Source organism: Mustelus asterias, chromosome 9 (genome assembly GCF_964213995.1).
Source record: "Mustelus asterias chromosome 9, sMusAst1.hap1.1, whole genome shotgun sequence".
In the NCBI taxonomy this organism is placed as follows: Eukaryota; Metazoa; Chordata; class Chondrichthyes; order Carcharhiniformes; family Triakidae; genus Mustelus; species Mustelus asterias.
Genome location: NC_135809.1, coordinates 30,591,860 through 30,618,467, shown reverse-complemented (window position 1 = coordinate 30,618,467; position 26,608 = coordinate 30,591,860). Strand labels below are relative to the sequence as shown.

General features: G+C 40.9%; 1 protein-coding gene across 1 annotated transcript in view; it reads right to left on the bottom strand.

The window, feature by feature from the left end:
- samtor (S-adenosylmethionine sensor upstream of mTORC1) overlaps window positions 1-26,608 on the bottom strand; it is a 117,571-nt gene that overhangs the window by 71,615 nt on the left and 19,348 nt on the right. The window contains exon 2 of the mRNA XM_078219893.1: window positions 24,850-24,991. Within this exon, the coding sequence (XP_078076019.1) occupies window positions 24,850-24,991 (142 nt within the window). The remainder of the gene's footprint in view (window positions 1-24,849; window positions 24,992-26,608) is intronic.

Below are 26,608 nucleotides of genomic sequence, written 5' to 3'. Positions count from 1 at the left end.
TAGATTTTTGCCATTTATTGCAGGTCTTCTCAAACACCAAAGTGACATTACAGCCATGTGGAGGATACAGCAAGATTCACTAGAATGATAGCTGCATAGCTGTGAAGAAAGACTTGAATAATGGGGACATTTTGTTTTCGCAGAAGGGAATGGTTTTCTAAATTAGGAAAATTTTTGAAGAGGTAAACGGTGAAGACTGTTGCTGCTAGTTAGCAAATTAGTAACAAGCGTTTATAGACTGGGGATCACCGTAAAATCAGAGGGGAATGTATTTCCCCCCTCCCTCAGGAGGTCATTAGTAAATGTGATGATATTAAGGCATGGACTACATATTATATATAATGGAGCTAGATAAGCATTTGAAATAGAAAATGATACAAGGCAACAACTTGCATTTATATGGTAACTTGAAACTTTTTGCAGGGACATTACAAAACAAAAAAAGACACCAAGCCACATAAGGTGATATTAGAACAGATAATCGAAAGTTTGGTCAAGAGGTAGGTTTCAGGGAACATCTTAAAGGAAGAAAGCACGTTAGCAAGCAAGAGATGCTTAGGGAGAGAATTCCAGAGCTTCAGGCCCAGGAAGCTAAAGGCATGGCCAAAGTGTAACAGAGGAGCCCCGATATATTGCAAGGTTGCAGGCTTGCTTAGATTTCAGAGATAAGGATGGGTATGCCCAAGGAGAGATTTGAAAACAAGAATGAGAAATTTTAAATTGAGACATTGCTTAACAGTGAGCCAAATGTAGATCACCAAGCACAAGAGTGGTGGGTAAACAAGATTTGATGGATACTAAAGCAGCAGGGTTTTGGATGACTTCAAGTTTACAAAGGATAGAATGTGGGGAGACTTAGCAAGAGTGTGTTAGAATAATCAAGTATATTGGTAACACGGGCAGGGGTTCAAACGATGACCTGAGACAGGGGCAGAGTCAGGTAATGTTATGGAGGTGGAAATAGATGGTGGCGCACGTGATTGGAAGCTCATCTTGGGGTCAAATATGATATCAACATTGCAAACCATCTCATTCAGCTTCAAGCAAATGTTACTATTACAAGGTTTATAAAATTATTTCATTTTGAGACTTAAATTTAGGGTAAATAAACAGTTCTGAAATCTGCCTGACAGTAAGCCTCGATGGTTTGACAGTTAGCAATCAAAGGAAGGTTTAGATTGTTCTGTTGAAAAGAAGGTGCGAGATAATTACACTCGGAGACAATGGTTGGTGATGAGTAGTCTCCATGTCTCCCAAAGTCTCAAAGCGCCGAAGGTACAAAGTTGTAAAATGGTGCAGCGTAAACTTTCCATTTACTTCTAAGCTGAAAGGGAACAAGGATAGCTATTTAGCATTTCCATCTAAATACAAGGCTAATGTGTTTGACCTTACCATAGGGAAGAGGGCAGAGGAAACCATCTTTGAGTTCAAGCTTTCCTACAAATCACTGAATATTGCAGACAGACAGCAGTTAATTGGTCAGCAGAACAAAAAGGCTGCTCATCTTTGTGAGCTACCACAGCTAGATGTGGAAAGGAGATGGTGTCTCGATGAACAGTACATCCTGCAGCTTTCCACATATTCCAGGAGATTCATTTTGGCATGGTGGAGAGGAAGAATCATCAGAACATCATGGAGAATGCCTGAAGACAGTCACAGAAAGTTATTACTCAGTAAAGTGGGAATATGGGAACCCACTGAAGCTGGGAGCAACTCTGGGATATTTGCTATAAGGAATGTAACGCCAGGCAGAGTGCAACAAGTACAAAAGGTAAACTTTCCTTTCTGTAGTTTAAAGTATAAATTGCCTGCAAAAAAAATGATGTTCAGTCAATGGTGTTTTTAGACATTCATTGCAGTGAAAGTTTTAAACATGTAATCTTATTGTGTCAACTTCCAGCCATCAACTTGAAACTCAAATCTCTTTTTAAAATTTGTTGGTCTTTAAGGGGATCATAACAATTACAAAGGAGAGGGGTGGAATTAGTTGCCAAGGAATAGAGTTTACAGTGAAAATCACGGATAATGGCTTCGGTCTTCCCAATATTTAGTTGGAGAAAATTTCTGCTTGTTCAATCTTTAATGTTGGAAAAGTAGCCTGACAATTTAGAGACAGTGGAGGGATCAAGAGTGTGATGAGGTAGAAATGGGAATATGTGGGCAAACTTGTAGAACTTGCATTTCTGGATGATGTCATTGAGGATCCGCATATAGATGAGAAACAGGAGGGGACTAAGGATAGATCTGGGGGACATCAGTGGTAAATGTACAGAAGTGGAAAAAGAAGCCATTGTAGGCGATTCTCTGGCTACAATTTGAGAGGTAAGAATGGAAGCAGGCGAGCACAGTCCTCCCGGATGGGTAATGGGAGAGGCATTGGAGGAAGACCATGTGATTAACCAGGCCAAGGGCTGCAGATCGGTCGAGAAGAATGAGATAGGGGTAGTTTACCTTTATCACAGTCACATCAAAGTTACAAGTGATATCCCATAAGAAGATGGCTTGGAATATTTCAACTACGAGGAGGAACTGGATTGGTTGGGTTCTATGGAGCGGAGGAAGCTGAGGGGGGATATGATAGAGGTCATAGATAGGGTCGATCATAAGAATCATTTCCCTAAGGCAGAGGTGACTAAGACCAGAGGATGTAGGTTTAAGGTAAGTGGCTCAGAGGAAAATTTTTTTCACCCAGAGGGTGATGCAAATGTGGAACACGCTGCTTGAGGGGGTTCTGGAGGGAGGAGCTCTCGCAACATTTAAGAAGCATTTGGACAAGCACTTTAATCGTCAAGGCTATGGATCAAGTGCTGGTAAATGGGATTAGTATAGATAGGTATTTGATGGTCGGCATAGACATGGTGGGCCAAAGGGCCTGTTTCTGTGGTGTATGACTTTATGACAGTCATTTCAGTATTGTAATCAGACAGAAACTTAATTGGAGGGATTCAAACATGGGGTTGTGGAAAGATGAGTGGCCAGTAGTTTAGTGGGAATAGTGTCAAATAAAGCAGGAGGTAGGCAGCATGGAGAAAGCCAGCTCAAGAGAGGGTGTGGGAGGAGAGAGAAGAGAAACCACAGGAAGAAGCAAGGTAATCAGTTGAAAAACTCGCATTGGGCCAGATGGACTCTTTTAATGCTAGTTTTCTGTACTTTGATGTGGACATATTTCAATTCTCCACAAGAGTTGAAATTAGTAGCACCACAATAAAATGGCTAAATGGTAGCACCCATCGCTCATTCCTAGGACATCAGCATATAATCAAAATTTCTACTTTAGCACATCACAAGAGAACATTGCCAGAGAAGCTCAGTCAGTGAATATTTGAAGACAGAAATCTACAGATTTTTGAATAGGCTCCACCTACCTACTTAGATGGATGTACCCCACCCCCCCATTACTCTCAAGTAATTCCACTAAAGCAAATATGCTGGTCTTTAACCCATGTCAGTTTGGAGAACCGCACTGAACACAAATTGATTGGTTTGTTTTCCAACATAACAGCAGTGACTATTCAAGATGATAATTCATTGGCTGTGAAGCACTTTGAGATGTCCCAAGGCTGTGAAAGGTGCTAGATAAAAATATTTGGGTTCTTAATTTATTTTTTTAATCACTTAACCCAGACCTGCCTACCAATATAAGGAGCATAGTGGCTAGTGCAAATAAGCAATATTTAGGATCGATCTAAACTTCTGCTCAAAATTCAATAGGATTTGTTCCAAAAGATATCATTCTCAGGTTTTTGTCTCTAGTGCATCAAGTCAAATATTTTCTGAAGCAAGAACACTGGACCAATTTTTATGTTGTAAGAAATTTACAACTTGGCTCCATTATGTATTAAAGTTGGTGCATCTGGGGACAGTCTGGTCCCCCCATGCCAACACTATAGTTAAGAAAGCTCACCAACACCTCTACTTTCTCAGTAGACGAAGGAAATTTGGCATGTCAGCTACGACTCTCAGATGCACCATAGAAAGCATCCTTTCTGGTTGTATCACAGCTTGGTATGGCACCTGCTCTGCCCAAGACTGCAAGGAACTACAAAAGGTCATGAATGCAGCCCAATCCATCACGCAAACCAGCCTCCCATCCATTGATTCTGTCTACACTTTCTGATGCCTCGGCAAAGTAGCCAGCATAACTAAGGACCCCACGCATCCCGGACATTGTCTCTTCCACCTTCTTCCATCTGGAAAAAGATACAAAAGTCTGAGGTCATGTACCAACCGACTCAAGAACAGCTTCTTCCCTGCTGCCATCAGACTTTTGAATGGACCTACCTTGAATTAAGTTGATCTTTCTCCACACCCTAGCTATGACAATATCACTACATTCTGCACTCTCTCGTTTCCTTCTCTATGAACAGTATGATTTGTCTGCATAGCACAAGAAACAATACTTTTCACTATGTTAATACATGTGACAATAATAAATCAAATCAAGTGTCCCTTTAACAGGTGAGTCAGGTGACCACTGGCTAATTCATCAGTCAGGTGCAGGCCTTAGACCCAGTCTTATGGAATGCACAGCTACAAAATAAACCTCCTTGTTGAGTTGCAGCAATCCACGAGTTTGTACGTGCTTTGGTGCAGACTGCGACCTAGTACAGAATAGCGGTGGAGTCTGAATCATTAAATGGTTTCAAGGAGGAGATAGATATATTTCAGATATAAAGAAAAACAGGTTAAAGAGATATGGGAACAGGTAGGGAGGTGGATTTGAGACCAGGGAGAGGTCAGCAATGATCTGATGAATGGCGGAGCAGGCTCAAAGGGCTGAATTTGCCTACTTCTGCTGGGTGGTAGCTCAGTGGCACAGTGGTTAGCACTGCTGCCTCAAAGCACCAGGGACCTGGTTCAATTCTGGTCTCTGGTAACTGTCTGTGTGGCGTTTGCACATTCTCCCCATGTCTGCCTGTATTTCCTCCGAGTGCTCCGGTTTTCTCCCACAGTCCAAAGATGTGTGCTTTAGGTTGACTAGCCATGCTCAATTGCCCCTTGGTGTCAGAGAGATTAGCGGGGTTATGAGGGGATAGGGCCTGGGTGGGATTGTTGTCAGTGCAGGTTTGATTGGCCGTATGGCCTCTTTCTGCACTGTAGGGATTCTATGATAATCCCTATGTAACTGACGATGAGGAAGGTTCTCGGCAGCCAGCGAGAAGAACTTTTTAGAAAATTTTACTCACTGGTGCACCCCAACATTGGGCCAGCAGGAGAGGAACCACACTCAACTTCAGACCAAGAAAGAAAGAAAAAGGGGGGGGGAAGGACAGCAGATTCCTTTGCTCTTGTACAGCAAAAATGAACCCAAGCTGAGAAAATAAAGAATTGAAACAGAGGAAGTCTAGATGACCGGTGTGGAAATCAACGTGTGCTATGTATGCTAGGGGAGCAGTCTAAGGCACAGAGACAGAGAAAGGAGGGAAGTTCCATATTCAGAGCTACAAATTCAAGAAAAGCTGCTGGAATTTGGCTCGGGGTGAACTCCAGGAGAAAAGATAGATTTTAAAAGGGCTTTGAATGTAAAAAGGATCTGTTTGGGCACCCAAATTAGAAGAAAATAATAAAATGAAGGTCAATTTGGCACCATTGGACCTTTGGAAGGCTACACTGAAAGATTCAACTATATTATATTATGGCAAATAAAATTGCAGATGAATGGGTAATACCCGTGTTCCTCAGCATTATGTGTAGTAAAGCCTTTAATTTGTTTAGAAGCCTAGTCCAGCTGGACAAGCTGGAGACAAAACATAACAGGAATTCAATGGTATTTTGGAGGACCATAATGCCCCCCAAACCCTTACTAATTACAGAGAGATTCAAATTCCACAAGAGGAATCGACTGGAAGGCGAATCTGTGGTTCAATTCATTGCTACCCTGAAGCGTCTCGCAGAACACTGCGAGTTTGGAAATGTTTTAGACGATGTCTTAAGAAACAGGCTTGTATGTGGTCTACAAAATTAGGCCATTTGACAAAGGCGACTGACCGAGAGAATCTAAATTTTAAAACCGCATTGGACATTGCTGTATCCAGGGGATTAGCAGTCAAAGAAGCTGTACTGCTCGGGGCCAGCACCACAATACATAAAATGGTGGCCACACAAAAGAAACCCTTGCGGCAGCAGGAGTGCCACAGATGTGGCTGAACTGAACACACAAACTGACTGTTGGTGCAGGGGGGCCTAGTGCAAGAACTGTAAGGGAATAGGCCACATTGCTAGGGCCTGCTGGAGGAAACAAGAGCAGTGCAGAAAAATCTCCGTCAAAGAAAAATCAATTAAACCTGAGAAAGAAATTTCATGCCGAGGGCCAAGAGGAACATGTGGATGCAGCCAGTGAATCAAATACTCCCAATGAGGAATTTAAATTGAACATCCTGGCAGTCCAAGGTAAAATGCACAGATTTTGGGTTGTGCCTAAATTGGATGGGCAACTCATTAAAATGGAGGTAGACACTGGGGGCAGTTTTCCTTATTCCCAAAATAATTTACAACCAGAAGCCAAGATATCTGCTACTCAAGCACTCCAACATCACCCGCAGGACATACACAAGAGGTGGTGGTGCCCTTAAAAGGTTATGTAATGGTGAAAGTGCATATACGGAACCAAGCCATGGCGCTAAGCCTGCAAGTTGACAAATTACCGGCCTTATTTGGACACTCGTGGCTACAGAAACTTAAATTGAACTGGTCGGCTGTGAACAAATTCATTGTCTCAAAAACTATACTACAAGACATCCCAAATAAGTACCACAATGTTTTCGAAGACACCCTTGGAGAAGTGAAAGAAGTCCAGGTTAAAGTCAAATTGAAACGAGACAGTCAACCCAAACGTCTGAAGGCACACGCTGTTCCGTACACCATCTGCCCAAAAGTAGAAAACCAGCTGATGAGGCTGGTGGACACCAACGTACTTAAACCAATGACAAGTGATTGGACAACTCTGCACCCATTTTAAACACATCGGATCAATCCGAATCTGCGGTGAATTCAAACTTACTGTTAATCCAGCTTTACGTGCAGATAAATATTCACTGCCCTTGATTGAAGATCTGTCAGTGGCACGGCAGGTGGGCAAGAATTCAAAGATGGATCTGTCACAGACCCACCTGCAGTTGGGAGTGGCTGCTGAATTCCAACACCTCCGACCATAGTGGCTCATCAGGGTTTGTTTCGCTATGAAAGCCCCCCCCCCCCGCCCCCCCCCTTTGGGATCACGTCAGCCCCAGCATTATTTCAGAGGTCTATGGATCAAATCCTAAGTGGACTCAGAGGTACAATGCTACCTCAATAATATTTCGATCATCTGGTCCAAAGAGGAGCAGCACTTGAAGAGTCTTGCGGAGACCCTAAAATGTCTGCAAGCACACAGCTTATGACTATCACAGGAAAAGTGTGACTTCCTTCAGAATTCAATAAAATACTTGGGGCTTGGGCACATCATCAACAGTAAGGGGCTTCACAAGGCACTGAACAAAATGGAAGCAATCATAAGGCTCCTTGGCCCACTAATGTGTCCCAATTAAGGTCTTTCCTGGGTCTTGTGAATTATTATGGCAAATTTGGTGACCCTTTTGAAGCCATTACACAATTTTTTAATGTAAAGGTCAATCTTGGAATGGGAACCAGGACTGTGAGCAAGCATATCTCATTGTCAAACAGGCAGGTACCTCAGAGATTGGATGTCTTGGTTCACTTCAACCCTAAGTGGCCCTTGCAATTTGCATGTGATGCTTCACCCTACAGATTGGTGCAGTGCTGTCACACGCCCTACCCAATGGACAAGAGAGGCTGATTATCCACTTTGCGCTAACAATGCGGAGATAAGATATAAACAACTAGAGGACAAAACCCTCAGCGTAATTTTCAATGTGAAGAAATTTTACCACTGCTTATATGGCCACCACTTTGGTGTTGCTAACGGATCATCATCCACTCATGTCCATCTTTGATCCATTCTCCAAGATTTCCTCAAAAGTGGCCAGTCGGCTCCAAAGATGAGCCCTACTTCTCTCTGCAGACTCGTATGATACAATACAGGCAGAGCAACAGGGAGCGACATGCAATGTCCAGGCTGCCCATTCCTTCGAGCACTGAGTTGAAGATTCTCGATTCCCAATCTGAAAACGTAATGGCATCCCAAGTGAAGAATTATAGCAGGAATGACCCTGTTCTGAGCCAGGTGATGGACCTGATCTTCCAGAATTGAAGCCATATACGTCCCGGCGGTGGGAATTGTCAGATCAGAACGCTGCTCACCATGGGGAATACAGGTGCTCATTCCTCTAAACCCAAGATACAAGGCGCTGAAGCAATTGCACTCGGGCCATGCAGGGATGACGAGGATGAAGGAGCTTGCCAAGAGTTATTTTTGGTGGCTGAGTTTGGATGCTCAGATTGAGGAAAAGGCCAGTTTGTGCCAAGCTTGCGCCAAAATCAGGAACACACTGCCTTTGTCGCCGTTACACCCCTGGGAATGGCCCAAGATGTCAACATGTCCACACTGATTTTGCCAGTCCCTTTGAGGGTCAAATACTACTGGCAGTGGTTGATGCCCAAAGTGGCCGGAGGTGGCAGTAATTAAGTCCACTTCAACTGACTTGGTCATCGAGAAATTAGATGAAATGTTTGAGGGGTTTGGTAACCCTGAGAAGATTATCAGCGATGTAGTCCTCAGTTCCTTGCGCAGGATTTATGGACTACATGGAAAGGAATGAAAATCAGCACCTCATCATCCTTCGGCCAAAGGTCTTGTGGAATGACTTGTGCAAGCGTTGAAACACTCAATGAAAGCTTCAAAGGGATCACTAGTTTCGTGCATCAATAGCTTCCTGGCTATGTCCTGAAACACACCTCATGTCATTACCCAGGAATCACCAGCATACATGCTGATAAAAAGGAAGCTACGAACCATGTTTGACCCTTGCTACCTGAAGAAACTCATGAGATTGTCAAGAACCAATTAGCCCAGATATCCAGAAGGGAAACAAACTCCAAGGAGCACTCTGTTCATCAAGGAGAGCAAGTACTGGCCCAGAGTTACAACACAACTGACAAGTGGTTACCTGCCACAGTACTGGCCCAGACAGGTCCCATATCCTACACAGCCAGACCAGGGACAAGATCGTGTGGTGAAGGCATGCTGACCAGCTGTTAGCTGCCAACCCAAAGTGTTGGAACCACTTTTCACCACAGGTCCTCAGCCTCTGCATTACTACCTGAAGTCAGCACTCCGTCCCCGGAGCAAATCACCATAGTCATTGATACCGCTCTCTGTGGAAGAGACTATCTGTACGTGCCCTAGGGACGAATCCTCTTCACCCAAAGTTCCCAGTGTTCCTAAGGTGGAGAACAATCCTGTACCAGATAAAGAAGATAGCCCGTGCAAAACAGGCACCTACTGAATGGACTCTATTAAATGTGCATCGTATTTGTATCTAATGGAAACTATGTCTCTTGTCTATGTAAATAGTTTGCCGCTCGTACATACCTGTTGTTTTTGGAACTATGTAAATACTGGGGGTGCTTGCTTGGAGGAAATTTCAAAGTAAAGGCAGAGAGGCTGTTATGTATTATAATTGGTGTGTGTTACGTGGGGCAGTGTCCTTTTTAAGAGGTGAGTCATGTGAGCACAAGTGATGTCATCAGTTGTGTGTCAGTTAGGCCCAGTCTTGTATTAAGCCTAGAGTGCACAGCTACAAAATAAACATTCCTGTCGAGTTACAGCAATCCATGAGTATTTATATTCTTTGGTTCCGACTGCAGCCTACGGTTCAGTAGCCCAGTACAAAACAGGCTACTGATCAAGCAACATCTTGATTTTAAAATTCTCATCCTGGTTTTCAAATCCCGCCATAGCCTTACGCCTCCCTATCTGTGTGAACCTTCTAACCTACAACTCTTGTGATGTCTGTGCTCTTTAATTCTGGCCTCTTGTGCATTCCCAAATTATAACTGTTCCAGCAATGGTGGCGCCTTCAGTTGCTTCGGCCCCAAACTCTGGAATTTCCTCCCTGCACTTCTACCTCACTTGCTCCTTTATGGCATTTCTTAAAACCTACCTATTTGACCAAGCTTTTGCTCAATTGACTAGTATCTTACGTGGCTTGATGTCATATTTTGTTTTATAATGCTTCTGTGAAACACCTTAGGATGTTTCATTAAGTTAAAAATACTATACAAGGTTTTTGTTATGTTATATGTCACAATATAATTGATCCTGGAGGCCAACCACACTCTTGAACACTTGTAAAAACCCAAACATTAATACTGGAATTGGAGCTGAATCAGGTCTCCCTGAAAATTTGAAGACAAAAGGGACAATCAGCAAGTGTTTACTTGATTCTGTCATCAAGTTTAGGATGACATCATCCCTGAGGAACATGAGCAGTCAGTGTCACAAATCCAATCTGTCTAAAATTATTAACTCATCAACAATTGTGCCTGTTAACAATTTGGACTGTCAGTTAAGAACCTCCATGTAACTATAATAAGTTTCAATTGTTAACTTTGACAATATCAGTTGCGTTCCATTAACTGTTTTTAATAAAGTAATAGTGCATTCCTCAAGTTCAACTACATCTTTGAGTACGCTGAAAAGAATGCTTCAATTCGAATGAATTATTCCACTTAGGTTGGACAGTGATTCCATGTTGATTGGCTCAGGGCGCAACTGCTTTTTAAACTAAACATTGGACTGGATGATTAAGAGTTCTGAGGAAATTTAAATTGCTGAAGAGAGAGAGAGGCAGAGGCATGTTATAGTCTTGCATTTTTCTGCATAGGTGCAAGAATGCCAAATTTCAACCACAACAAATATGCTCCAGGAGGAAAGGGCACAAACTAGTTGGCAAGCCAACTCTGATTGGCAAAGACATTGCCATGCACAAAGAACCGGGGAACTACAGCTCCCCAAGCATTTGGATTAATCAAAAACGCACGAGCATTAAACGTATCCCTTTTGTTTGCAGAGAACGGGTCCCTGCGGATGAATGCATGCTATTTCTAGCTCGTACTACCCAAACGTGTTTTACATTGCTACAAAGCAGTGGCTACATGAATGGTATTTTCCACTAGCAGGATAGTGTTAGTCAGTCAAAAGAACATTCTGCTTACCAAACAAATGTGTATGAATTTCAGTGTCATTCCAATGCCCGTTACGTAGGCCATACATCCCAAAGGTTAGATGATGAAATCAAACATGTTTCTCTGGCTATTCGAAATAAGCAGAGACTGTATTCAACTAGACAATGCTTGCAAAGCTCAAAAAATGTATATTGTTAGCTGTGATTCCATGACTGAGCAGTACTTGCTGAACAATCCTGAGTATGCTAACAGCTACACTAAGAATAAATATAAGATAATTAGTTGAGCTAGGAACATGGCTCATTTAAGCTTGCTATAAACATAGAAAAAAGTTGATCATTCAGCCCTTTGTGCCTGCTCCACCATTCAATAGGATTATAGCTGATCCTCTATCCCAATGCCATACTCCTTCTCTCTCCCCATACCCCTTCATGCCCTTAGTGTTTAGAAATTGGTTAGGTGCATTGACCCGAACAGGCACCGGACTGTGGCAACGAGGGGAATTTCACAGTAACTTCATTGCAATGTTAATGTAAGCCTTACTTGTGACTAATAAATAAACTTTAAATTGATTTCCTTCTTAAATATATTCAGTGACTTGGCCTTCTGTAGAGTATTCCACATGTTCGCCACTTTGAATAAGTCTCTTCATCTCAGTCCTTAATGGTGTCCCCGTATCCTGAGACTGTGACCCCTTGTTCTAGAAACCCAAACCCCCAAGCCAGAGGAAACATCATCCCTGCATCCAGCCAGTCTAGCCCTGTCAGAACTTGATACATTTCAATGAAATCCCCACTCATTCTTGTAAACTCCAGCCACTACAGGCCAGGTCGACCCAATCTGTCCTCATATGACAATCCTTCCATCCGAGAATCAGTCTCATGAACCCTTGGTGCATCCCTCAGAACTGCGAATCTGACGAACGGTCATCCAGAAATCAATCATTGGCTCTATTCTTTCTCCACATATGCTGTCACATCTGAGATTTTCCAGCATTTTCTGCACTTGCTTGCAGTGACTAGTGTACAAGGACACTCAGGTCCATCAACATTTCCCAATCTATCACCATTTAAATAATACTTTTTCCTGCCAAAGTGGATAACTTCACACTGATAAACGTCATACTGCATCAGTCATGTATTGACCCACTCACTCAACCTGTCTAAATTGTCCTGAAGCCTCTTTACATCCTCCTCACCACTCAAATTCCCACCTAGATGTGTCATCAGCAAACTTGGAAATATTACATCTGGCTCTTTGTTTCCTGTCTAATAATCAAAGCAACGTATATTCAAAAAAATGTGATAGTTTGAAATTTGGTATTTCTGCTGAGTGAGTGCAAGACAAAAAGCTTTGGCAAAACGTTTCTCGTCTCAGCAGTGCTCAAGTTCTGTAATACCAAAAGACAGAGATACGACAAGGACCTACTGACATCTTACAATATCATGGTATCAAATCACATTTAGTTCATTCTCATTGTACAGAATATATATCCTTAAAAACTTGCCCAATTGTTTGGTCATGACAGTGGTAACAAGATAGAGATAATTGACAGTCATTTTCAGCAATTCTGATTTAAAAACAATTTCATGATAAAACAGTTGCATGTCAAGATTCAACTGCATCAGTACACTGGCTGATATAGATGACTCTGGTTGTCTTCGTTATTGGACTGAAGATTAACATTATATATTTCAACAGTATTTTCCATCACTAGAGGAGGAGCATTTTACATTAAAGACAGACTGGTTTTATTTTAGATTTTAATTAGAAGTGATACCACAAGAAACCAAAGCAACTGTTGCCATGATTAAGCATAACTGCATTTTGTCATTTTCACTTCTGATGTTTTCCAACATTATTTTTGGTTTTTATTTTTTAAACTTGTGTACTACCGGCAAAAGTCCAAATATGTTGCTTTGTCTTAATTTTCTGTTAACAGGTCATTTTCTTGCTGCACTTGCTTATTTAAAAAAATAATGCTTTCAAGTTTGTCAGTTTTCAAGTTGTCTGGCAGTTTTAGCAACAGGAGCACTGGACTACTAACCACAGTGTTTGTCACAAGCTCTCAAATTCCAGTTTTGAAGGACATTCAAACTCACTTGTCCTCACCGAGAGCTTCACCAGTTTTTGTCCAGTTCACCACATGAAGTGTTGTGCAGCAGTAAGGTGCTCCATCGGAGGGCGAAAGGGAAAACTAGCAGCACCAGTCCCACCCAGTAGAAGCGCATCTCCTGCCGGCTAATCAAAAAGCAGCAATTGACAGCAGCAACAGAGACATCCAGGATCTAGACCGTCGCTCACTCCCAGCTAGAGGAGATCATGTGGTGGCAGGTGACGGTAATGGGGGAACCTAAACAGGAAAGGGGCAAAAGTTGTAATTCTATTTTTTTTTATAAATGTGTTTGTGAACTGAAACAGACTTTTAAGTAGCTGCCAACATAGGAAGTCCCATTGTATCAGAAAGGGCAGAACAAACGTATACAAAACAACCAAACAAAAGGCCTCTCAACTTTTGTAACAAAAATTCAGTCAACAATCATTTTCTAGTAAGGTCTAAAAGGATTCATTATTGCAATTCCCCAGTACATGCAAACAAGACAGTCAACAGCTGCAATAACCAAACTTGGGGGAAATTTTGTAATGAACCCATCAACAGAGATATTATATTAAAATGCAGCATGCTGGAATTCCAAAAGAAGGAAATAGAGAAGTGATAGCTATAATTAAATTTCTCACCCTCTTCATGATATAGATTTGCATAAGTGGAAATGCAATGGAGACTTGCTGATACTGATTACTGATCTTCCCTGTAAAATATTTTTTTTGTTACTGTGCATCAGGACAAATGAGACACCAAAAATATAGGGAAAATAGGGAGAAAAAACACCAGCTTGTTCATGAAGAGGTGAGATTATAACTTTTTATAAGTATGAAGGGAGAAAGAATGAAGAATTGTCAGTTACTGCAAGACCGACTACGGCGTAAGACCCACCCAACTTGTCCTTCCATTAAAAATTAGTGTACTGTAGTGCTAAACTGTTTATTTTCCTCTTTAGGGTTGTACTATAGGCCCCCAAATAGTCGGCAGGAAATTGAGGAGCAAATATGTAAGGAGATTACAGATAACTCCAAGAAAAATAGGGTGGTAATAGTCGGAGATTTTAACTTTCCCAACATTGACTGGGACAGCCATAGTATTAGAGGGCTGGATGGAGAGAAATTTGTTGAGTGTATTCAGGAGGAATTTCTCATTCAGTATGTGGATGGCCTGACTAGAGAGGGGGCAAAACTTGACTTCCTCTTGGGAAATAAGGAAGGGCAGGTGACAGAAGTGTGAGTGAGGGATCACTTTGGGAAAAGTGACCATAATTCTATTGGTTTTAAGATAGCTGTGGAGAATGATAGGTCTGGCACAAAAGTTAAAATTCTAAATTGGGGCAAGGCCAATTTTGATGGTATCAGGCAGGAACTTTCAAAAGTTAATTGGGGGAGTCTGTGGGAAGGCAAAGGGACATCTGGTAAGTGGCACGCTTTCAAAAGTGTGTTAACCAGGGTTCAGGGTAAACACATTCCTCTGAGGGTGAAGGGCAAGGCTGGCAGAAGTAGGGAACCCTGGATGACTCGGGATATTGAGACCCTGGTCAAGAAGAAGAAAGAGGCACATGACATGCATAGGCAGCTGGGATCAAGTGAATCCCTTGAAGAGTATAGGGAGTGTAGGAGTAGAGTTGAGAGAGAAATCAGGAGGGCAAAAAGGGGACACGAGATTGTTTTGGCAGATAAGGCAAAGGAGAATCCAAAGAGCTTCTACAAACACAAAGGGCAAAAGAGTAACAAGGGAGAGAGTAGAGCCTCTTAAGGATCAACAAGGTCATCTATGTGCAGATCCACAAGAGATGGGTGAGATCCTAAATGAATTTCTCATCAGTATTTACTGTTGAGAAAAGCATGGATGTTAGGGAACTTGGGGAAATAAATAGTGATGTCTTGAGGAGTGTACATATTACAGAGAAGGAGGTGCTGGAAGTCTTGAAGCGCATCAAGGTAGATAAATCCCCAGGACCTGATGAAGTGTATCCCAGGACATTGTGGGAGGCTAGGGAGGAAATTGCGGGTCCCCTAGCCGAGATATTTGAATCATCGATTGTCACGGGTGAGGCACCGGAAGATTGGAGAGTGGCAAATGTTGTGCCTTTGTTTAAAAAGGGCTGCAGGGAAAAGCCTGGGAACGACAGGCCAGTGAGCCTCACATCTGTTGGAAGGTATTTTGATAGACAGGATCTACAGGCATTTAGAGACGCAAGTAATGATTAGGGACAGTCAGCATGGCTTTGTGAGTGGAAAATCATGTCTCAACAAATTTGATTTGAGTTTTTTGAAGGGGAAACCAAGAAGGTAGATGAGGGCAGTGCAGTTGATGTTGTCTACATGGACTTTAGCAAGGCCTTTGACAAGGTACCGCATGGTAGCTTGTTGCACAAGGTTAAATCTCACAGGATCCAGGGTGAGATATCTAAATGGATACAAAATTGGCTTCTTGACAGAAACCAGAGGGTGGTTGTAGAGAATTGTTTTTCAAACTGGAGGCCTGTGACCAGCGGTGTGCCTTAGGGGTCAGTGATAGGTCCACTGTTCTTTGTCATTTATATTAATGATTTGGATGAGAATATAGGAGGCCATGGTTCGTAAGTTTGCAGATGACACTAAGATTGGTGGCATAGTGGACAGTGAAGAAAGTTATCTCCAATTGCAACGGGAACTTGATCAATTGGGCCAGTGGGCTGACGAATAGCAGATGGAGTTTAATTTAGACAAATGCGAGGTGATGCATTTTGGTAGATTGAACCAGGGCAGGACTTACTCAGTTAATGGTAGGGCGTTGGGGAGAGTTACAGAACAAAGAGATCTGTGGGTACAGATTCATAGCTCCTTAAAAGTGGAGTCACAGGTGGACAGAGTGGTGAAGGCGGCATTCGGCATGCTTGGTTTCATCGGTCAGAACACTGAATACAGGAGTTGGAATGTCTTGTTGAACTTGTACAAGACATTGGTAAGGCCACACTTGGAATACTGTGTGCAATTCTGGTCACCCTATTATAGAAAGGATATTATTAAACTAGAAAGAGTGCAGAAAAGATTTACTAGGATGCTACCGGGACTTGACGATTGAGTTATAAGGAGAGGCTAGATAGACTGGGACTTTTTTTTCTGAAGCGTAGGAGACTGAGGGGTGATCTTATAGAAGTCTATAAAATAATTAGGGGCACAGATCAGCTAGATAGTCAATATCTTTTCCCAAAGGTAGGGGAGTCTAAAACTAGAGGGCATAAGTTTAAGGTGAGAGGGGAGAGATACAAAAGTGTCCAGAGGGGCAATTTTTCCACACAGAGGGTGGTGAGTGTCTGGAACAAGCTGCCAGAGGTAGTAGTGGAGGCAGGTACAATTTTGTCTTTTAAAAAGCATTTAGTTACATGGGTACGATGGGTATAGAGGGATATGGGCCAAATGCTGCTAATTGGGATTAGTTTAGGGGTTTTTAAAAAAGGGCGGCATGGACAAGTTAGGCTGAAGGGCCTGTTTCCATGCTGTCAACCTCTATGACTCTGAGTGATGTTTTCAATCCTTTGACATTCCATATCAAACTGAATTTACTATGAATCCAAAATGTCAGCATTCTAATTTCCAAGAGTTTAAAATTGTTTAAACATCTCATGAATTTTACAAACGTGCAGAAGTTGATTCCAAAATATGAATAAATTCATCTCTTTACAAGCACATTGTGAAAATATTATACTTTTTCCCTTTGGTTATTTGTGGTGCTGAATAATAGGAGACCAAATGGCTGATTGGTATTTGCCTAATGCATTAAATATTCTTCAAATATTTTGCATCATTTCCCCCCCAACCCACAAAACAAATCTCTCTCTACACCCATGAAAACTGAATTCGTGTTTGTGTTATATGCAATTATTATAGAGAAGTTTCTCCAAAAACCCAGTTATCAACCAAATGTATGGCACAGAACTGAGTCAGCCATGGAGATTTGACAGTTCATTCTTAGAAATTGCATTATAATTGGTCAAAGTATCCCATATTAAGAAGGAAATACAGGATTTCTTTTAAACAATCCGGCTTGTGGGAGGAGACATCCAACACACCATCTGCCTATATTGCCCTCCTTCCTTAGAAAGTGGCCATCGCTTTGATGCATTCAAAATGTTCACATTGAGGGAATTAAAAAAACAATGATAACTTAAATCCAAATTATTCAAGGTAGTCACAAGCTTCAGGTCCTTGACAACTTCATTTTTCACCCCCAGAAGACGGTCTAGAATAAAATCCCAAGATATCAATTTGATGGAACAAAACATTCATAAACAAAACATTAAGATGAGGTCTTTGAGGCTACCTCTTCCAATTTACTAGGTACGATCAGTATTGTTATATATATCGAGTTAGTTTTAAGCAGCTGGTGAATGACATCAGCTAAAACCTCCAAGAAAAGGAAGGTCTAAAATTCTAAGCTCTGAATATGACAACATTCACCCAAAAGAAACCTCAAGGGCTACATTATTCAATCCTAAATTGATGTATCATAGATCGCACTGTAAGAAAGGCAAAGCTGCAGTCACGATGTTCCAGTCAATCATTCATGTTCACAAATATAAAAGGGAATGAAGGTTACAGAAATCAGTCATGAAGTGCAAAGCTGCCTAATAAATTGCTTAAATATCGTGTTCATTTTTGTTGCAGGTTTATACCACATATTTACTATTATGTGAGAAAATGTTATGTTTTGCATGAAGCTTACATTCATGTTAATCCTGTAATTGGATGCAATGAAGTTCATTAACTTAAAATTTAAATTATCCATACATTTCAGCATTTTTATAAAACTGATGATTTCCAAAATTTGCATTTCTGTGGAAACAAGCTTAATTTTATGAGAATCTCATAATTAAGTCCCAGAATCATTGTTGACTCTGTTTTATTAATATACCTATATGACTTATGATGTGTGTAAATGTTATTTATTGCAGTAGTACTGCTGATATATTAAACTATATCTCTTTGATCTAATTAATAGCAGATACACATTCTCTCCTGGACTAGTGCAACAGTCAGTCTTTGAAACCCAAAATGATTAAGTTATTTTCAAAGACCAACAAATAATTTAGAGAATGCTAAATAAGGGGTACACGGTGGCACAGTGGTTAGCACTGTTGCCTCACAGCTCCAGGTTAAATTCCAGCCTTGGGTGACTGTGTGGAGTTTGCAGGTTCTCCCTGTGTCTGTATGGGTTTCCTCCAGGTGCTCCAGTTTCTTCCCACAATCCAAAGATGTGCAGCTTAGGTGGATTGGCTGTGCAAAATTGCCCCTTGGTGTCCCAAAATGTGTAGGTTAGGGGGATTAGTGAGGTAAATATGAGAGGTTATGGGGCCTGGGGGGGATGTTCTGTCAGAGAGTCGGTACAGATGCGATGAGCCAAATGGCCTCTTTCTGCACTGTCGGGATTCTATAATACATTCCCAAACGTCACAATTTGTCTTTTCTTCTTATAAATCTTGCATAACCTGTTCCATTTTTCTACAATTTCTATTTTCAGACAAGATTTTCCTTCCCACTTTGCGCAAACGGAGCGTCCCTCTTGGGAAATTGATTCCTTTCCCAGAATATGTCAACAAACAGCACACTATGTATTTTAAAGAGAGAAATATCATTTATAACTATGACCATGATGAAAAGGCAAAACAACAAAGTAGAACATACAAATATTTTTTGATTGTTGTGCGCTTTACTTCCTGTGTTAGTGCTTATTGGGTATTTGCTATAATAGTGTGCAATCAGAATAATTGCTCACATTCAGAATACAGCAAACTGTAACCAATTATGGCAAAGTTTAAGCATTGTTCAAAGCTCTCGATGTCGAGGGAAGATGAGTGTAGCACATCTGCTCTATGAGTCAACAATCTCAGCAATCACTTTGAAGAACTAACATTCGTAACAGCTGGACAAAAACCTGGACAATAATTTGTGTTTTATTCCTTATTATTAGATCAACAGCTTCTGTCACTGGGAATTTGGGGGCAAACTTTTTTTAAAAAGTTTTCTTTGAACTTTTATGTTTCAGTGACTATCGTCATTAGAGATCTACCAGTCAGCAGTTTCTTTAATCAAAGAAAAATACTGTGAATGCTGGAAATCTGAAATTAAAGACAGGAAAAGCTCATCAGGTCTGGCACCATCTTTGGAGAGAAACAGATTTAACATTTCAAGGCCATATGACTCTTCAGAAGAAGTCATTAGACACGTGAAACTGACCTGCTGAACATTTCTAGCATTTTCTGTTTTTATAGTAGCTTCTTTAGTTGCTTCCACTTTAAAATTATTTAAATTAAGTAGTTGGCATCAGAGGGGAACCAGTAGATGTGTTGTATTTGGACTTTCGGAAGGCGTTCGACAAGGTACCTCACGAAAGGTTGTTATAAGATAAGAGCCCATGGTGTTGGAGGTGGTATATTGGCATGGTTAGGGAATTGGCTAATGGGGGGGGAAATAGTGAATGGGGATAAGGGTTTTTTTCAACCAGTGGGGTTCCACAGCAATCAGTGCTGGGACTGCAACTGTTTACAATATATGTTCATGACTTGGAGGAAGGAAGCGAATGTACTGTAGCCAAATTTGCAGACAACACAAAAATAGGTGGAAAGGCAAGTTGTACGCGGGATACAAACAGTTTAAAGAGAGATGCTGGTAGGTTGATTAAGTGGGCAAAAAGTTGGCAAATGGAGTATAATGTGGGAAAATGTGAAGTTGCTCATTTTGGAAGGGAGAACAAAACAACTTATTTAAATGGAAAAAAACTGCAGAAACCTGCAACACAAAGGAACTTGGTGGTATTTGTGCACAAAACATAAAGCTGGCACACAGGTGCAGTAGGTAATCAGGAAGATGAATGGAATATTGGCCCTTATTTCAAGGGGATTGGAGTATAAGAGTGGGGAAGTCTTACTGCAACTGGACAGGGTACTGGTGAAACCACATCTGGAGTACCGTGAGCAGTTTTGGTCACCTTATTTAAGGAAATATATTATTTGATTGCAGGCAGTTAAAAAGGTTTACTAGGACGATCCCCAGTGTGAAGTGATTGTCTTGAGGAAAGGTTAAACTCATTGGAATTAAGAAGAATGAGAGGCGATCTCATTAAACAATATACGATTCTTAGGGGGTTGGCAGGATAAATGCTGAGAGGATGTTTCCCCTCATGCGAGAGTCCAGGACCAGAGAGCATAGTCTCAGAATAAAAGGGCACAAATTTAAGACTGAGATGAGGAAGAATTTCTTCTCTCAGAATTGAGAGTCTTTAGAAGTCCTTGCCACAGAGAGCTGTGGGGGCAGAGTCCTTGTGTAGATTTAAGGCTGAGATAGATACATTTTTGATCAGTAAGAGAATCAAGGGTTAAGGGATAGGGCAGGAAAGTGCACAAGGAATGTCAGATCAACCATGATCCTACTGAATGGCAGAACAGGCTCGAGGGACCAAATGGCCAACCCCGGTTCCTATTTCATCTGGTCTTATGGAAGATTTTTAGAACAATTCGAATTGATAAATAATTTGAAATATTTGACTGGGAGCGAACTTAAGTAGACTGCATATTGAAGTAAGGCAAACAAGTCACAGGAAACATGCATTGATGTTGCCTGGGATAGCAGGACTGACACATGAGGAGAGATTGAGTTGGTTAGGACTGTATTTACTAGAGTTCAGAAGAGAGAGGGGGATCTCTTTGAAACTTATAAAATTTTAACAGGACTAGATAGGGTGATGCAAGAAGGATGTTCTGATGGTGGGGGTGTCCAAAACCAGGGGTTATAGTCTGAGGATACAGGGTAGGCTGTTTAAGATAGAGATGAGGAGAAATTTCTTCACTCAGAGAGTGGTCAGCCTGTGGAATTCACTATCACAAAATAGTTGAGGCCAAAACATTGTATGTTTTCAAGAAGCAGTCAGATGTAGCACTTGAGGTGAAGGGGATCAAAGGATATGGGGGAGGGGGATGAGGGGGAGGAGAGGCGGGATCAGGTTACTGAATTGGATGATCAGCCATGGTCATAATGAATGGTAGAGCAGGTTCAAAGGGCCGAATGGCTTTCTCCTGCTCCTATTTTCTATGTTTCTCTCCATTGGCTACAGTATTCATTACAGCAGTTCATCCAGAGATAAAACTATGCCTTGGTAATTCAGCCCTTCAATTATAAGTTTAAAACTACACTCTGATGGCGAATGTTTGGAATTCAATTTGAACAAGTACAACACATAACTCAAATAGAATAAAATCAAATTGTCTGGCAAACATGGCACACCTTCTCATGCTCAATACTGTCACCACTTTAACACATATTGTTATGGATCAGGTCAGAAACTCCAAAGTGTTCTATGGAGCTCACCTGGATCATAACTTTTGCATCTTGAATTTGGCTAGGATAAGCATGAGATGTTTCACTTCAGGTATGATTCAAGTGGCCTACTAGGGAGCTTTTATCAAAGTTTATTTAAGAATATAGTTAACATGTATAGTAAGAAAATTAACAAGAACTTTTATCAATTACAAAATCATGATAATGTACAACCCTTAACAAAAATATCTACAATGTTCCAATCAAACCAATCCCAAAGACAAAAGACTCTTTTCACAGGTTTAACACAACTCAGACTAATGCTCAGATGATACTGAAAATTGAGTCCTTTGGTTGAACTCTGCAGTTCTCTGGATTCACTCCAAACAGTTTGAAGACAAGACAGCTTTCCAAAACACCAGACTCTGGTCCAGCCCCCAACAACAGCAGATTTTCACCCTTCTAAAACTCAACACCAACCAACCAAATTTTCAAAACAACAGGGAGAGAGGGAATACACTTCTTTTTAGCTTGCTGTCCCTTCTGAAACTAAAATCTGCAGCTCCAAACTGAAAATGAAAAAAAACTGTCCAAAAACACATGACTGTCCTCCTAACAATGCAGGACCATAAAACTAATCCCAGAGTAAACACAAGCAACCCCATTTAAGCTGCTTATGTAGCAATAAAAGGATATTTCCATTCAAGTCAGCAACAATGACATCACAAGCTATGAGCTGCAGAAATCATAATTTTAATTAAAAACTTTCTTAAAGGTACACTAACGTCACATGAATTTCCTAGGATAATTTGGAGAGAGAATAACACCAGGAAATTCATTTTTTGCACGATGGTGCTATGACAGTAACAGAAGTATGACCTAAGTTTATGATAATAAGCTTCAGCACAATGCATCAGCTTCATTATTTTTGAAAAGCATTTCCACTCAACTTCAGAAGGGACAGTTCTACTGCAGAGTGCTACCAGTATGACATTCAACCAATTAAAATAACTGCTTGAAGTCAGAATATAGCAAACCACAATCAATAATGGCAAAGTTCAGGAATTGTCCAAAGCCCTCGACAGGAGAGGGAGAATGGGTGTGGTGCACCGATGAACAATCTCAGGATTCTTAGTTTTTCTTTTGTTCAAGCTGCATTGCAAGTCCCTCTTGTTACTCCACACATTTATAAAATGGAAATACCTCCTTCACAGATGACCTACACAATTGCCCAGAATCTATCTGCAAAAGTGATTATTGCCATCAACTATCACTCCTCAAACATAGCTCTTAACATATACATCAACAATTTGTTTCCACTACCAGACCAAGACAGAGCAACATCACTTGGTGCTCTGGTGATGCTGGATTGTAGAATTGCTACTTTGGGAGAGGACCAAACAAAGGCTCGAGTGCCTGATCAGTGAAAAATAGGAAGTACAATAAAGAGAGTGCGATCCCCAAGCTGCTGTTGCAGATTTCCAAACAATTAATTAAAATTTGAAAAATCATCTAAACCACTGCTGGTGTTGAATTTGGGAACACAGTGGAAGAAGTAGCCAACTGTCTCTTTCATGCATCACAAAAAGAAGTTTGTTTGCAATTAATACACTCTAAAATAGATCAAGTTAGAGGTGACTTTCTTGAGTGCAAGTGGATTTTCTTGCTGTTAAGTACAGGAAAGTTTTCTTCAAGACCTCTACAGCTTTAAAAGAAACTCTTGTGCCTTTCTAAAGGATTGCCTACCGAGTTCCCCAAAATATATTTCTCTAGAAGGGGAGCTACATAACCCCACCCTCCCTTTAGTCGGAGCACCTACAACCAACTTATACCGCTTTGTATCTTCCTCCCCAAATCATTGATACCTTTAAAAATTCTCAGATTTCATCCCTTTGTTACTCCTCCTAATCTCCTGACTGAGCCTATTTTACTACTTGATTTCATAGCTGAACACAGGAGAAAATAAGATGCCGAATGTGTGTACAGGTCCTTAGAAGTCAGAGGAACTCCACTTTTTTTTTACTATTTATTCTTTCATGGGATGTGGACACCACTGCCAAGGCCAGCATTTGTTGCCCGTTCCTAATTTCCCTCAAGAAGGTGCTGGTGAGCTGCAGTCTATGTGGTGTAGGTACACCCACAGTGCTGATAGAAAGGGAGTCCCAGGATTTTGATCCAGCGACAGTGAAGGAATAGCAATATAGTTCCAAGTCAGAATGGTGCACTGGGAGGGAACTCGTATATTCTAATTTTGCAGATTGACTGGACTCATCTTATACAGTTTTGACAAAGATAGCAAAGGGTCAGTTGTTCTAATACTTTTCCTCACAGCGTAACACTTTTATATTTGCATGCCAAGCTAAATCTCAGAATTTCTACAGTGCAAAAGGCAGCCATTTGTTTTGTCATGTCTGCACCAGCTTTTCGAATGAGTAACACATCGAGTGCCAATCCCCCACCTTCTACCCACAACTCTGAAAGTTCTTCTTTTTCAGATAACAGTCTAACATGCTTTCAAATGCCTCGATTAAACCTGCCTTCATCACACACTCAGGTGGTGCATTCCAGTCCTTAACCACTCTCTGCGTGAAAAAGTTTTTCTCACTTTGCCATTGTTTCTTGTAATAATTATTTTAAATCTGCGCCCTTTCATTCTCAATCCTTTTATGAATGGGAATACTTTCTCCCCATCCACTCTGTCCCGATCCCTCATGATTTTGAATATCTCCATCAAATCTCCCAGACTTATTTTCCCCAAAGAAAACAGTCCCAACTTCCCCAACCTATCTTCATAACTGATGTTCCTCATCCCCAAGACTATTCTCATGAATCTTTTCTGCACCCTCTCCAATGCCTTCCGATCTTTCCGAATGTGTAGCACCCAGAACTAGATACAATACTCTAGCTGAGGTCAAACTAGTGTCTTATACAAGTTCAAAATAACCTCTTTATTCTTGTACTGTAACCCCTATTAATAAAGCCTAGGATACTGTATGAAAGCCTAGGAAGTTGTATGCTTTCTTAACCATGCTCTCCACCTGTCTTGCCACTTTTAATGACTTGTGTACATGTTCACCCAGGTCCCTTTGCTCCTTCACCCTCTTCAGTGTTGTATCCTTTCTTGAATATTGTCTCGCCATGTTCTTCCTACCAAAATGAATCACTTCACATTTCTCAGCATTGAACTTTATCTGCCACTTATCCTCCCATTCCACCAATTTGTCCATGTCCTTTTGAAGCTCTTCACTGAACGAGGAACAATGTAAAATGCATTTTGCTTTGCGAAAATACTGGCATGGAACTTATCCAATTTTATCAGCACTAAGAAAACAGATAATGCAAGTTTTTATTTTAAATCCATACCTGCGACACCACTCAATGCGTCCTTCACCCTCACAGCTTTTGGCCCAATGATTATCTGCCAAGTTCTTCATTGCAACTGCATATTCACTCAAAGTCTCTTCATCTTCACAATGCTCACGCCAGATCTTGTCAAAGTCTCCCACTGTGGGGGACAAAAAAAAAGTTATGTACCTTCTGGAGGTTAAAAGGTTTTCTGGGAAGAGCAAGTAGCATTTAATGAATTGATTGTCCAATAGGTATGTTCTTAAATCTCAAGATTGCTTAACAGTAATTTATGCATTTATATTTCACATTTTTGAGCTCACAATCTGAACCCCAAATTTGAAAATCTAATACATTTACTTTTAAAAACCGTAAGAGAAGGCATCTCATGCTTAGATATGCTGTAAAACTCCTTTATTCTGCTCCAATTATTATTCATGAAATTATAAGGTGTGGTAATCCTCAGGTTACATTGCCATCAGTCAGCTCTTCTCCTCAAAGGGTAATCTGGGATTATGGCGACTTTACCTTTTATTCTGCTCCACCTCAGCACAGCAACCCCATTGTACCATTTTCTATTTCCCATACAGATATCCTATCATCCTTCTGGGGATATTGTCAATTTGGTCCTTCATCGGCCCACAGCACATGACTGAAGCCAATGTCCATTAGAAATTAGGTCAGGACTGCTCAGGATAATTATACAGAGCCCCCTTGCAGCCAGCAGACTTTGGAGATTTTCATTCCAATAGAGGGTCTGATTCAGACTCAAGATGTGGAGATGCCGGCGTTGGACTGGGGTAAACACAGTAAGAAGTTTAACAACACCAGGTTAAAGTCCAACAGGTTTATTTGGTAGCAAAAGCCACACAAGCTTTCGAGGCTCTGAGCCCCTTCTTCAGGTGAGTGGGAATTCTGTTCACAAACAGAAGTTCTGTTTGTGAACAGAATTCCCACTCACCTGAAGAAGGGGCTCAGAGCCTCGAAAGCTTGTGTGGCTTTTGCTACCAAATAAACCTGTTGGACTTTAACCTGGTGTTGTTAAACTTCTTACTCAGACTCAAGATGCAGAGATGGAAGTTATTAAAGCTGAGAAATAGAAGTCCGACATCCAATGGCCTCTAGGTCAGCTTTTTGATGAAGTGATCACCTTAACCTGACTTTTTTTTGCTTTTAAAAAGGTCTGAAAACTAGAAGGAAATAAAGCACCACCATATCCAGAAAAGAAGAAATGTCAGCCAGTCCTAACAGCTGGATGATAATTGCTACCAGTATCTACCAGTGCATAAATGCAACTATGCCAATACCTAATTTGACATCACCTAAATCAAATTAAACTCATGAAGCCATAGTTACTCAACTTGTTTCTATCAGCCTATACTCAATTTCATTACTGTAATACATGGATATGACTGTGGTTTAAATCCTACACCTTCATTTCTTAAAGAGATAGCTGCGCTTCAGTTTGCTATGACAAAATACTATGAATCATCAATGAAATATTCAGTTCAAAATCACAGAAATGGATAACTAACAATTTGAAGTTACGTTTGGCCAAAATTCTAAAAATCTCCAAAATATAAAGAAATAAATGATCAGGAACAAAACCTTAAACTTGAAACTAAAAATGTGTGTAGAAAACTGGGGTGAAATAAAATTGAAATATTTTACAAGACTATTGCCTATATGTTTATTCCTTTCGCGGTACATCCTTACTTGTTGATTCTTCACATCAGTCAGGAACCAATCAAATGAATAACTCATGACCAGCAACATT